General features: G+C 38.5%; 1 protein-coding gene across 16 annotated transcripts in view; it reads left to right on the forward strand.

The window, feature by feature from the left end:
• The window catches only part of SYNE1 (spectrin repeat containing nuclear envelope protein 1), a 427973-nt gene that overhangs the window by 71297 nt on the left and 343005 nt on the right, over positions 1 to 13671 (forward strand). For all 16 annotated transcript variants that reach the window (XM_031456562.2, XM_064486565.1, XM_031456561.2 and 13 more), the window contains exon 3: positions 3881 to 3942. In XM_031456562.2, the coding sequence (XP_031312422.2) occupies positions 3881 to 3942 (62 nt within the window). The remainder of the gene's footprint in view (positions 1 to 3880; positions 3943 to 13671) is intronic.

Below are 13671 nucleotides of genomic sequence, written 5' to 3' on the forward strand. Positions count from 1 at the left end.
CCAGTGATGGAAGCCTCATGGGTGGAGGACCTGGAGAGTTTCCATAGCTAGTTTTGTGGGGTTTTTTCCCTCCTCACAGTCTGGCCTTTAGAAAGGAATCCAGATTCAATTTATAGGAGAGGAGGGGTGTTTGAACTGTATCTGCCTGGTAACACTCACCTAGATCAAAACCCAGCCTTGAATCAGAGCCTGTTACAGGCTCCTATCAGTGGAGCACCCACCTCATCATCCGGCTTCTCAAGCCCCACCTCTCCTCTGTGCTGACGCTGCCATTTCATCCAGGTGTTTCATGGATGCATTTGCAATGGGCCTGAATTCTCATAACCTTCCCTCTTGAGCCGGCTGCATCTTCTGTCTTTCCTTTTTTGTTAGAGGCATCGTTGTTCAGTTGCCCAAAACAGAATCTAGAAAGCACCCTTAACTCCTGTCTCTCTACTTCCTTTTGCTTCTGCTTCTGATAGTTCCCTTCCAACCATCTCATGCATCTCATCCCTGTTGGCACTGCCCTAGAACAGAATTCATCACCTTCAACATGTGTTCTGATAGTGCGTTCTCCAATATCCCCCCTGCTCCCAGTATCTACTTCCTTCAATTAAACCTCTACCCTGTCATGAGAATATATGTTTCTGTGTCCCAGGTCTAATATGATCATGTCTTTGTCCTGTCCAAAGCCACGGATAGCTCCCCATTGTTCATAAGATGGAGACCAAACTTTTTGGCATGTTCTTCAAAGGTTTTAATAGACTGTTTCTTGCTTATTTTCCAGGCTTACCTCCAGTTCCTTCTTAACTTCTCTCTACTTTATAATCCAACCATAAAAGGTTTTCACTGTCACTTTACTATCTCATGCCATGCTCTGAAAAGACTGCCTCTTTTTCCTGCCGAGTTCTCTGCCTGCAAATGTCCATTTATCTGTTGATGTTCAATTTAATGGCACCTCCCTTTTTTGGCTTCTCTGGCCTTCCAGCTGGTTTCTTTACTCTGTAGGAGAATCACTTGCTTCTGTGTTTATGTTCCCTAAACACTTTATATGTTCCTTCATCACAGGAGCTGACACACTGCTTTGAGCTATTGTTTATGTATCTGTCTCTTCCATCATATTGCCAGTTCCTCAGAGCAGGGTCAGTTTCCTCGTCAACAGGTTTATAAAGAAGTGTTATTGTTCATAATATTTTGCAGGATTTTTTTTTGATGCAATGTGGTAGACATTTGTTGCATGTTTAATATTACTTCCACAATTTAAACATTTGATGCTGTAGATGCCAAATTTAAATACCAAATCCTGGACTAAAGTATTCAGATTTTTACATCAAAAAAGAGGATTTGCTGACATGATGGCATTTTAGGGATTTTTTTTTTCTTTTGGGAAAACAGTAAGTAAAATCAGAAAATACTTAGAATTCATCTGGCAGTGTCTGCAGATACAAAAAGTAAAATCCAGTAAAATCTGCTTTTGCAGCCATCATATAAAAGGAACCATGTAGAGAATTTGACATTTAGATATTTACAAAGAATGCTACAAAAATATATTTTGAGCTTTCCAAAAAAAAAAAATGTCTAAATAAAAACTTGGAGGTTTACCATCAGATGAAACCATATGGTAGCAGTATTATTCCACTAATGGTAGTAGTAGTAAAAATGTAACAATTTTAAAATTCAGAAGTAATACAGTATCAGCAGATTATGAACAAATGTATGACTCTATACACCAACATTATGCTAATTTATTTTAATATTTTAAAATATTAAATTAATATTGACATCTAGTGATATTTATAAAATAGTATGCCTCTGAAACTGAATTTAAAATTTGCATACACTTTAACTGCATCTATAGTCTATTTTAGACTTAGAATTGGATTTTATCTATTATAGATAAGGTTCTGAATTCTATCATATCTGGCTTGATTAGTTAAGGTCATTCTGCCCCTGTATAACTTTATTTATAGAACCTGAAGATTTTAAGGTCAAATTCAAATTTGACTTAACTATGAATGTATTATTTGGATGTGACAAACATTTGATATGACTAATGTAGTAATTTCTGTGCTGTCCTAGGGTAGCAGCGTAGTGGTCTAGGAGCCAGACTCATGGAGTCTAAAACTTGGCACTGGCACTGGGTGGCCTTGGTAAAAATGCTCAACTTCTATGTGCCTTGGTTTTCTTATTTGTAAAATGGACACTATAATAGTTCCTGCTTATAGATTTGTTATAAGAATTAAATGAGTTGATAAATATTTATTACATATGATATATAATAATTACTTAAAATATAATGTGATCTAGAAATAGAGAGAGAGAGCGATCAGTGCCTGGTACATAAATATTGCCTATTATTATTTGGGTTTGTTTCTGGTATGTACTTGAAAGTTAAAAGTGCACGTTTAGTGTGCATTAGAAATAATGAAATCCTTTAAATTTTGTGGATGTATACAAATTTTCTCCGAATTAAAATGCTTTATTTATTTTCTTCGTTCATTCATTCCACAGTACTTATTTGTCACAGTTGTAGGCACTAGAAACAAAGTTACGATCCTCATGGGGTTTATATTCTAGCAGGCATCCAGTGTTCCGAACTGAAGCCCAGGCGAGGTCAGCTCTAGAGAGGGAATCTGTATCGCTAGAGTTTATATTTAGACTTTTGCCAAAAGGTCTCTTTTAAGAAAGCTGAAATTATGTTTCTTTGAGCATCACCTTTTAAAGGGTGAAGAATTGAAATGATATGTTGTTCGTCTGTGATCCTCACAACATCTAGTTTAAAACAAAGAGTGATAGAATTAGAAAAGAATTCGCCCTTTCATTGAAAGGTGCTACAGTGGTCCCTCTCTCTGGCCTTCATCTCTTTAAATCTCCAATTAAAGCCTTCTTGAATCCTACCTCTTTTTCTTCATGTGTCAGTTTTCTCTTGTTTCATAACAAATCACCAAACTTAGCAGTTTAAAACAGTGTTCACTGATCTCCATATTTTTGTGGGTCAGGAGTCCGTGTACAGCTCCCTGTGTCCTCTGCTCAGGGTCTCACAAGTCCGCAATCAAGGTGTCAGCTGGGCTGCATTCTCAATCAGGGGCTGAATGAGGGAAGAATCCACTGTCTACTCATCCAGTTTGTTTCCCTGTTAATTAGTTATGTTGAGCATCTTTTCACGTACCTCTTGGCCATCTGTATGTCTTCTTTGGAAAAATGTCTATTCAGATCCTCTGTTCATTTTCAAATTAGGTTGTTGTTGTTGTTTTGAATCATAGAAGTTCTTTGTATGTTTCGGGTATTAACTTCTTATTAGATACATCTTTTGCAAATGGCTTCTTCCATTCAGTTTGCGGTCCTTTTGTTTTGTTCATAGTTTCCTTCACTGTGCAAAAGCCTTTTAGTTTGGTGAAGTCCCATTTGTTTACTTTTGTTTTTGCTTCCCTTGCCTGAGGATGCAAATTAAAAGAAAAAAAAATTACCAAGACCAATGTCAAAGAGTGTGCTGTCTATGTTGTCTTCTAAACAGTTACCTTTAGATGTGTCAGGGTGGAGACTGCAGCCCTCTGCATGAAACATAAAACTTGGCATTTAATTGGTCTCAGTGAATTTTTTAAAAAAATAGTTTTATTTAGGTTTAATTATTCAGCAAACTTTTAATAAGTGAATGAAGATAAACATAGGGCTAACAGATGACAAATTTTAAAGCCTTTGCTGATAATTTTAAAGGAAATAATCAAATTGCTTAATATATTTGGAGCTTTACTTTCTCTTCTTTCAAGACAAAAATTGATAAAATGAATTAAAAGATAAAACACTATAATAATCACTTCTGAAGTTGTATAACTATGAATTTTTTTTCTTTCGTGATATAGCTTCATGACTTGTTATCTTACCAGATTTTTTTTTCTTCTAGATGAGCAAGAGATAGTACAGAAACGTACTTTTACAAAATGGATCAACTCTCATCTGGCCAAGGTAAAGGAAACTACCCAAGTTCTCTGTTTACTGAGCTTGAGCCAATAAATCATTAAATGTACAGTATAAAGGAAATGCTACTGTGGCAACTGTCACTATTACTGGTCAATGACATTTGAAGTTCTATTAGTTTAATTGCCACCTACGTGTGGGCATTTGCTAACATTGCTTCTGGGAAGAAATCAGCAGATAACGAGAGTTAAGGGCTGTTACTTCGTGTTGATTCCATAAATCTTGATGAAATATTTTACCCAGTTGTTTATTCTGTACTGATGTGTGGGTCATATCAAAAGGAGAATCTGGGCTGGATTTTTGTTTGTTTGTTTCTATTTGGAACAGGGGAAAAAGCAATGAGGGGTCGTCCCTGAGCAAAGAATTGTATCTGAGGAGACTGTGACCGTGTTTGGGCTCCCCTCTCAGGGTGCTTTTATGGAACAGTAAGCGTGGTGGCAGGACACGACAAAGACCAGTTATTCTGAGATGATCCACACTGACATTAGGCTGTGTTAGGTGACTGTGTATCCTAATTCATGTGTATTGACTCATGACTATGTATTGCAATGACTTTAACCATGAATACTGACATAAAACTCATTCCCATATAGCTACGTTACGATAAAAATAATCTCTCATAATGCTGATGCAAAAAATCTGTCAACCAAAAAGCATTGCATTTGTAAAAATAAACACAGATTCTGGGACAGTTGTCTGCATTCAGTTCAAGGACCTTTGCTGAGACCACTGTCTGTCGTGTGCAGGGCGGAATCCTACAAGCAGATTTTGAGCAGTGACTTCCCCAAAGCCTCTTTTATAGTTCGGGAGCAACCAAAGCATGGCAACTTATTTCAGCCCCATTGTACAAACTGACTGATTGCTGTGTGTCTACAGTAGGCTTTGGAGACAGGAAAAAAGTTAGTAAGATGCTCTCCCAGGCCTTGGGAAGCTTACAGAGCAGCACAAGACAGAAGACTAGAATAATGTGTATAGATACAGGATAAAATGGGATTATCGTCCTCATGATCTGTCTCTGAAAGCCAGTTGATCAGATGGGGATTCTCTGGCCCAGCGGCTGCGCCCGAATTTGCCCTGTGAAGTGAAAAGGAACTGCATGCCCGTGGGGCTCCTTTTCTCAGGCTTTGGCCGGGGCCAGCTGGCGCTACTTACACTGCAGACTTACCATCATTTGGGGAAGGTTCTTTTTTTCCAAAATCAAAATAGAGTTACTGTTTTTTCATATTGTAAAAAGGTTCCATGCTAATTATACATCATTTTGATAAGTCTCTTAGAAAGTGTAATGAAAGTAAAGAACACCTGAAGTCCCACAATCCTGATGTAACCGTCACAGGCATGTTGGGTGCCATTTCTGTACACGGAGACACACACAACCTCACATACATGGTTATGGAAGATGCTATTCCGTACGCCTCTGTTCCTCTCAGCACATCTTCCCATGTCAGTAGATACAGAGCCACATAATCATTTTAATGGCCGCATATTTTCTTATTATAAATAAATAAGATTATTTATAAATTGTAAATCATAAATTAGCTAGTTGTCAATCAGTGGTCATTTAGGTGGTTTCTGGTTAGTTAATACCACAGTGCAAGTCCTTGAGTGTGTATATTTGTACACGGGTGTGGTTTTTCTTCTTAGGATAAATTTCTAGAAGTGGGTGGATAGTCCACAGGTACATAGGTTTATAAGTTTAATATAAACCAAGAGCTTATGAGAATACCCATTTCCTCACACTATTAATACTCTTTCAAGTTAACAGTGTTTTCCAATCTGGTTGCTGAAAATAGTTTATAATTAATTTTTTTCATATTAATTTTTTTAATGAGGTTGAATATCTTTGTGGAGATTTTTAAAGCAGAATGCTTGGGATACATTTATCTCCATACTGAATTTAACATTTATCTCCAATTCTGAAAAAGAAGCTATAATCACAATGTGAGCCACAGCACACAGTGTACAAAGGGCTTTTGTGGAGAGACTGTATGTCAAGAGTTTATTTTCTAATCTGTTTTTACCACCATTTTATCATTGTTTCAAGTTACGTTACGTATTTATGTGATACCTCGTTGTTGGAATAGGCTCTACACATGTTTATCCTTTTCTATTCTTTTCTAGTCCTGCTTTGAGACCTCACTCTAAATATCTAAATGTCTAAATGTCTAAGTCCTATCTTTAATATGTAGTGCAAGCCTCTCTCATTCATGAAGTCATTTCTGACCACATGACAGTGGTCCGTCCCCAGCCAATGCTCCAGAATGTTAGCAGTTTCCCCGGAACCCCTCCTCCAGCTTGGTCCCCCTGCCTTCTCTGCTGCTGCCTCCAGTTTGGTGGAATCCGAAATTGCAGCACTTCTCCAGAACCTGCAGCATCAGTGGAGAAGTTCAGCCTGTGTTAAACTGTTTTGTATTGTTTCATACCTCATCTTCCCAATGACATTGTAAAGTCTTTAAAGCATGTGCTAAGTCTTGGAGTTTCTTTGTAACTCCTAGTAGCTCTAAGCACAGTGCTGAGTACCACGAGGAGGTGCTTAACAAAACAGCAATGGCAAAGAGTCTGTATCATTTCTTATTTTGTTAAAATAGTAGAGACATCACATGGGGAAGAAATAATGATTAATTCCTGGCACTGTGCCCAGTGCTTAACTTTATAGCACACGTCTTCGTATACCTGGTCCTTGGGGCTGCTGAGATTTTAACGCAGACATCAATCTAAAGTCCTCCTGGTTTTCCTCCTGTACATATTTTTTTGCATTGATAATATCATTTCAAAAGAGCCTGAAAATGATTGCCTCCACAGGTGCTCCATTATAACCTTAACATGATAGAGACTTTTTTAGTTCTTTTTCTCTCCTCTGTACTTGTGATTTTTTTTTAAATTTCTTAATCATCTTGAAAACTGAAAACTGAAGCAGAACAGTGAACCGATACCTGTTACCCAGAACTTATTTACGCTGACATCGCAGTGTCTTGCTAAACATGAGCACAGCCTACAGCTTCACTGGAGAACATTTTCCTTTTCTGACTCACTTATATTTGGCAAACATTTTGTAAATCAAATCTGACCCCATTACCCCACTTTGGCAGTGGAGAGTTTTAGGAGAGCCACAGAATTGATGTTTATGTCTGCATTTGTCTTGGAAGCCGATCACGATTCCCTACTCATCCCTCCATCCCTCTCTCTTGACCCGTCCTTTGCCCACCTTTATGCCTGTTGGAGTTTCCTCTTCCAGCCCTATGTCTTTCTCATTCTTTATCACATCCTCTCCCATACCTGTACCATCTCTATCTCTCCCATCCTGTCTCCTCCTCCATCGCACTCCACCCAACGCCATCTCTGCCTCTATTGCAATCTTTATCCCCATTTCCATCTTGATTTCTGTCTGTACCCATCTCTGTAAAAACATACGCAACCAGCACATCCTTGGCTTCATAGTCTCACTGAGGTCACATGTACATGTGCACCCAGATGTAAATGGAAGCACACACTTTCCTCCCCATCGCAGTGTGCTCACTCACTCCTGAGAGTGACAGTACCTCACTTGCAACAGAAGCAAGCTCATTTTCATAACTTTGATCCAACCTCTGCTGGTGCATTGTGTCACTTTCCCTGCTGCCTCTGAGAAGGCTTGCTCCCAACGCCATTCTCTGACGCTGGAATGTGCCTGTCACCCTAGACCCTGGCCACAGTCAACAAGCACCTACACAAACAAACACACACACACATTCTTCATCAACTGGGCTCCATGGAAGCATATACTATACCCAGAGTCTCATCAAGTCTCTCCTGAAAACGGCTTCTTAGATTTTTGGTCCTCAGCTCCTGCTTCAAAAGCAATACATAAACATCTCCCCTGCCACCAGTTTTCAGTCCCAGAGCAGGCCCAAAGCCACACTTAGAATAAAAATGTTTCTCACTAGAAAAATAAGCCACAGAGAAGCAACCTGACCTACGACCTGTCCCAAAGTCTTATCCTCCAGAGCTTCTTGAGCCAACTTTTTCCTCTTTGTTCTTACTTATGAAATAACCAAGGCCGGTGGTTTGTTTTATCACAAACAAAGAGTCTGCCCCAAGGTTGGAGCCATAATTATGTCAGCTTTGGAAGGACCTGGTGTTTTATAATTTGTTGGGTCAGATTGAGTCTGGTTTGGTATATTGTTTGTGTGTTTGTTTGTTTACTTTGCCCAGTAAATATGTAACCAGTTTAGACCCAGGATTAGTCAGCATGGGCTGCTGTGACAAAATACCATAGTTTATGTGTCTTAAACAAAGAACATTTATTTCTCACAGTTCTGGAGGCTGAGAAGTCCAAGATCAAGGTGCCGATGGATAGAGTTCCCAGTGAGGGTCCTCTTGTTGCATGTGTCCTCACAGCAGAGAGACAAAGAACTCTGGCTTCTCTTTCTCTTCTTACAAGGACACTAACCCACCATGAGGGCATCACCTCCTGACCTCATTTACATCTAATTACTTTCCAAAGGCCCTCCTTCCAAATACCATTGCACTGGGGCTTTAAGGCTTCAACATGTGTATTTGGGGAGACACACAAGCATTCAGTCCATAACAGGCCCCAAGTTCGTCCTGAGGTCTGGCTTGAAGTGCATGAGAATTTCTTCCAAACCCATAAGATAGGATGGGAGTTCAGTCCTGGAATGATGACAGTAATGAGCTTGTCTCTCCTTTCATATCAAATGTTTTTTGTGTGGCATTTCATATGGTACATAGCTCTGTGCTTTGGAATTGCTTCATAAAATCTAATAACAAAACCATTTTAAAAGAGTTAAAGTGCATTTTATTCCTTGGTTGTGTGTGTGGGGGTGTGTGTGTTTCTCCTACAATTTTCTGCTGACATCTGCCAATAAAGGTAAGGAAGTGACCTATGCCAAAAATATTTTTTCTACTGGTGATCAGATATCAGTCTTAAGTCACCTATTACTTATGCTACATAACAGGTAGAGTTATTTTATCTCTAAGAACAAGAAAGGAGAAAAGTGCTAAATTGGCAAGAAAAAAAGAGTTTCAACTTTTTTCTGGAATGCAAGTTGTAAATATTTTGCAAGATCTCTGTTGTCTGAGAGCTTTTGCACAGTCTTGGGAATTTTCGTGGACTTCAACTAGAATGATAAACCATTTCATATAAATTCTCTGATAATGTCTTTCTACTGCAATGCCTTTTTTAAGATTTGAAGCAAACTAACTAAATAAAACTTCTATCTTAAAGAACAGTTTTAAAGATTCCTTATTTAGAAAGAAAACTGTGTATGTCAATTATATCTCAATAAAACTGGAAGAAAATAGTTATATCCTTTTTCTCAAAATCTTCTTTGGAGATTGACTGCAATAATAGCTGTAATAGTAGGTTGTGGCAGGTTTAAGAGCTGAGATGTTGAATTTGAGAAGCAAAAAATATTGTTCCTTCTGAGGTCATTTAATCTTGAGTGCATTGGGAAATGTTCAAAAATGCTTCATGGAGATGAATTTGGGGAGGGTTTTTAATAGGAAATTTTCATTTTTGTTTGAGGCTGCTTTACTCAGTTACAAATAAGCGAACTATTTACTGCTAATTAAATAAAACAATAAACTCTTTCACTGATGACGTTTCATTTTATTGTAACAATCCTTTATAAATATTCTGACAGCAGTATGAAGTGATAGGGCTTAAATAAGAGAGCAATTTGTTTTCAAAAAACACTTTTCTTAAAGCAAAAATTTTATTTAAAGTAGGAAAAAAAAAAAACTCCAAGAATTTTCTGTAGTTATTCAAACTTGTGGATAGAATTATCAGCTTTTTTAAAGTATTTGCTCTGTTTTCAGATGAAAGTCTTTATGCTTTTGCCATTATGCAAAACATTGCAAATCACTAATTGTCTCTATAATGTGATAAGATATTAACAAAAATTAGTGGATTCTGTTTATTTCGTATATCTGATGATTCCTTTCAAGAAGGGGGCTTCATATTTAAACATGGTCCCTATAATTTTCTTCCTTTTTAGGAAGAAACCTGCACCTTTCTATCCTGTTTGCTCCGTCTGTGAAAGAAGGTGGATTACTTTTTCTCATTAGCCCAATACTGATTCCAAGTAATAGTTTTTCAGATGATTCAGTTGTGTGGTCCTGATTCAGTTGTGGCTGTCGTCACTCTTTGCTAAATACATTTCTAAATCGTAGGGCTGCTGTTTATTGAACTCTTATCACGTGCTGACTACTGTGCCTTTGCAACTTTATCTTTTACTTTATTTAACCCTCACAACAACAAATATAAGTATTAAATTTCACCATTTTATAGACTATGAACCTGAGGCTTTGCGTTAACGAATAAGGTCAAGGTCACACAGCAAGTAGGTGGAAAACCAGATTTCAGTGCCAGGACTCCGAAGTTTGGGCACTCACCATTGTGTTACATACCCATGCTGCATTTGTTTATTTAGCTAGTCAAGCAGCAACTTGTTTTCAAGCACCTATTTTGTGCTAAGGGTTGTGGATACAGTGGTGAAGAAAACCGGATATAGTCCATGCCGTCTGGAGCTGGTAGTCTAGCAGAAGAGCCAACAATTACAGAGAAGTGTGTGTGGTCAGTTCCATGAGGGGGGACGTGCCGGGTGCCAGGCAGCACAGGGCAGGCACAGCCGACCACACAGGTAACCTGAAGGAGGGCATCAGAATAGGCTTTCAGAGGAAGACACCTTCAAGATGGAGCCTGAGAAATGCTCTGGGGTTGGGTGGGTGAATGAACTGATGTTTTCAAAAGTTGAGAGGTAAGAAAGAGCATGGTGCAGTAAAGGAAGGAAGCTCAGAGTACCTGAAAATGTGAGTTCCAGGAGTGAGATGGCAACAGAGAAAACTGAAGATGGATCGAAGGTCAGCCATTAAAAGGGTGTGGACATGTGTGATGGGCAGTGGGAGATATTAAAGAATCTTAGGCAGGAAAAAGAAATGATCACTCTGGGTTAAACCTCTCTCTCAATCTCTCTCTACACCATCCCCTCCTCTCTCGTCCTCTCCTACCTCAGATTGATTAAAGCAGGATCAAATAAAATTGGAGATGGAGTGACCTTGCAATTAGTCAGATGAGAGTGGAATGTAGTGGTAGGGGAATGGAGAAAAGCGGATAGATTGAAAAATGGGTGGGAGTGGATTTGATAGAAATGAGTATTAATTGGACTCTTGGGTGAAAAGGAATCAAGCACGATGTCTAGACTCTGACTTGAACAAATGATTAGGATCATTCACAGAGACAGACTACAAGAGACTTTGGGGGAAAGCTAGTAAGTTCAGCGACAGACAGAGAAGTCACTTGGTGGAGATGAACCCATTTGACTTGGCAATTAGCAAGCCCTTAGCCATCATTGGGAGTGGTTAGGTCGTGGCAGAAACCTGGCTCTAGCAAACTGATGCGTAGATGAGAGGTAAGGATGTTAGGACCTGAGTGTCTATTACATGTCTATGACACAGAGTATTAACTAAAGCAGAACATAGGATCTGGTAAGAGCTGTGTTTATAGTAAAGTGTGCTCTTAAATGTGTTCTATTGACGGGAATGATCAAAAACTACTAGAGAGGGGTAGGCTGAAAAAGAAGGTTATTTTAAGACACAAGGTGCTTGAGGAGGCAGAGTAGGGAGGAAAAAATCAAGAGCACAGGTGGAGGGTGGAGGTTTAAAGCAGAGGAGAGACAGCTCCCCATCTGAGAGGAAGACAGAGGTGAGGTGGACTTGAATTTGAGGACATTCCCACCTAATGACCCCATGTTTTTTAGATCTAACAGAATAGTCTGTATTTCTGAGCAAAATAATTTATGTTAGGATAAATATTTTAAAAATTGTCAGCTAGCAATATGTTAGTCCTTTCACTTTTTAAAATTTATTTATCTTAGCAAATTCCTAAATTTTATGGAAGACGCTTAAGCTAATGTACAGTGTCGCCTTGGCCACCAAAGGCAACAATTTAAAGATGTGTTTTCCAAAAACCTTTCCCCCAGAGTTTTATTTTTAATTAGAAAAAGATAGTATAAGTAATCCTAACATTAGCATTGGTTATAATCTGTTTTCAAATGCTTTTATTTTCACATTTTCTCATTTTGTCAGATGGAGTAAAATGTTTGTATTTAAGCACCTTTGATTCAGTCTTTATGATATTTGGTGGAAAAAAAAAGTCTGAAATCGCCATTCTTTTGGGTATTTTAAATGGTTTCTGTAAATGGAGATTCCCTTTCAATATACGATAAACAGCTCTTTCTCCATCCGCCAGCCTTAGGTCTATGGGGTTATTAAGGGCAGGCAAGGAGCATTTTAAATACTGACTTGCAGGTGACCTCAGGCGTGATATGGGCGTCTCCTCACTTTTTTGATAAACTGAAAAAAGGCACCATTAAACATGATTTACATTCTGTATTAGTTTGCTAGGGCTGCCATAATAAAGTACAACATATTATTGCCTTAAAATGAGAAATTATTTCATTATCTCACAGTCCTCCCTCTGAGACTCTGGGCAGAGTCCTTCTTTGCCTCTTCCCTGCCTCCAGCGGTGGCCTGCAGTGAGTGCTCAAGGGTCCTCGGTTTGCAGCTGCATTTGTCCAGTCCCTGCTCTGTGCCTGTCTGAGACTGTATCCAAATTTCCCCTTTATATAAGGACACTGGTCATGTTCGATTAGGAACCCCCTGCCCCATGACCTCAGTTTAACTTGATTACTTCTCTAAAGATCTGATTTCCAAATAAGATCACATCCTGAGGTTCTGGGGATTAAAACTTCTGTGTATCCTGGGGGGAGCCCCCAGTTCAATCCACGATGGGCTCTCTTTAAGAGCACATTTTGTTTTAATACCAAGTCAGATCCCTACATTCCTTTTAAAGGAAAGCTTTTGATTTTCCATGTTATTTTTTAAAAAATAATCCATGCTAATAATGACTTTGAGTGATGTCTTCACAGTCATAACATATCACTTTGGTGGCTGCTTTTCTTCTTCCTCAGTTGCCTTTCCACCAATGGTGCTAAAAGATAACATGGAAACACGTTCAGAATTGAAATTCAGTGCCATCTGTTTCCTAGTACACACTTTGGTGGGACTATTCACCAACTAAGATGAGGAGGTAAAGAAGTGAAGAGGAAAAAGTAAATGTAATAATACACCCCAGAAATCATTCTTTAATTGATTTTCTAAAACTAGTTTGGTAATTCTAAAAAATTAGTTATTTCCAAATATGCAACTAAAAGATTACAAGGAAAATCATTATTTCAAAATGAATAACACTTATTAATTTACTAATAAGAAGTATTAACTTATTAATAACATACATGATGTAGCAAAACTTACGCAGGTGAATAAGCATTTGGATAATATTTGTCAAAGTTCCTTCTTTTAGAGCTATATTTTGTTTAGTCAGACATACATTCAGTAAATATTTTTTAATGTTTGTATGCTTGGTGAGATTCTAGATGTTGAGAATATACCAGTGAGCAAAACAGAAAAAAGAAGCCCTGCATTATGGTGCTTTTATCCCAGTGGGGAAGATGGACAGAAGAGAAGGAAAAAAGCTGTTCTGTCAAGAACAGACTGAAAGGGGCACGGGCTGAAGCAGGGAGACAAGGCAGGAGGCTGTTGAGTCATCCAGGTGAGAGGTGGCTGGCTTGGACCGAGGTAGTAGCAGTGGGAGTGGAGAGAAATGACCATATTCTTGGTGAATTTTGAAAATAAAGCTGACAAGATTTGCTGATGGATCAG

The sequence above is a fragment of the Camelus dromedarius genome, chromosome 6, assembly GCF_036321535.1.
Source record: "Camelus dromedarius isolate mCamDro1 chromosome 6, mCamDro1.pat, whole genome shotgun sequence".
NCBI classification, from domain to species: Eukaryota; Metazoa; Chordata; class Mammalia; order Artiodactyla; family Camelidae; genus Camelus; species Camelus dromedarius.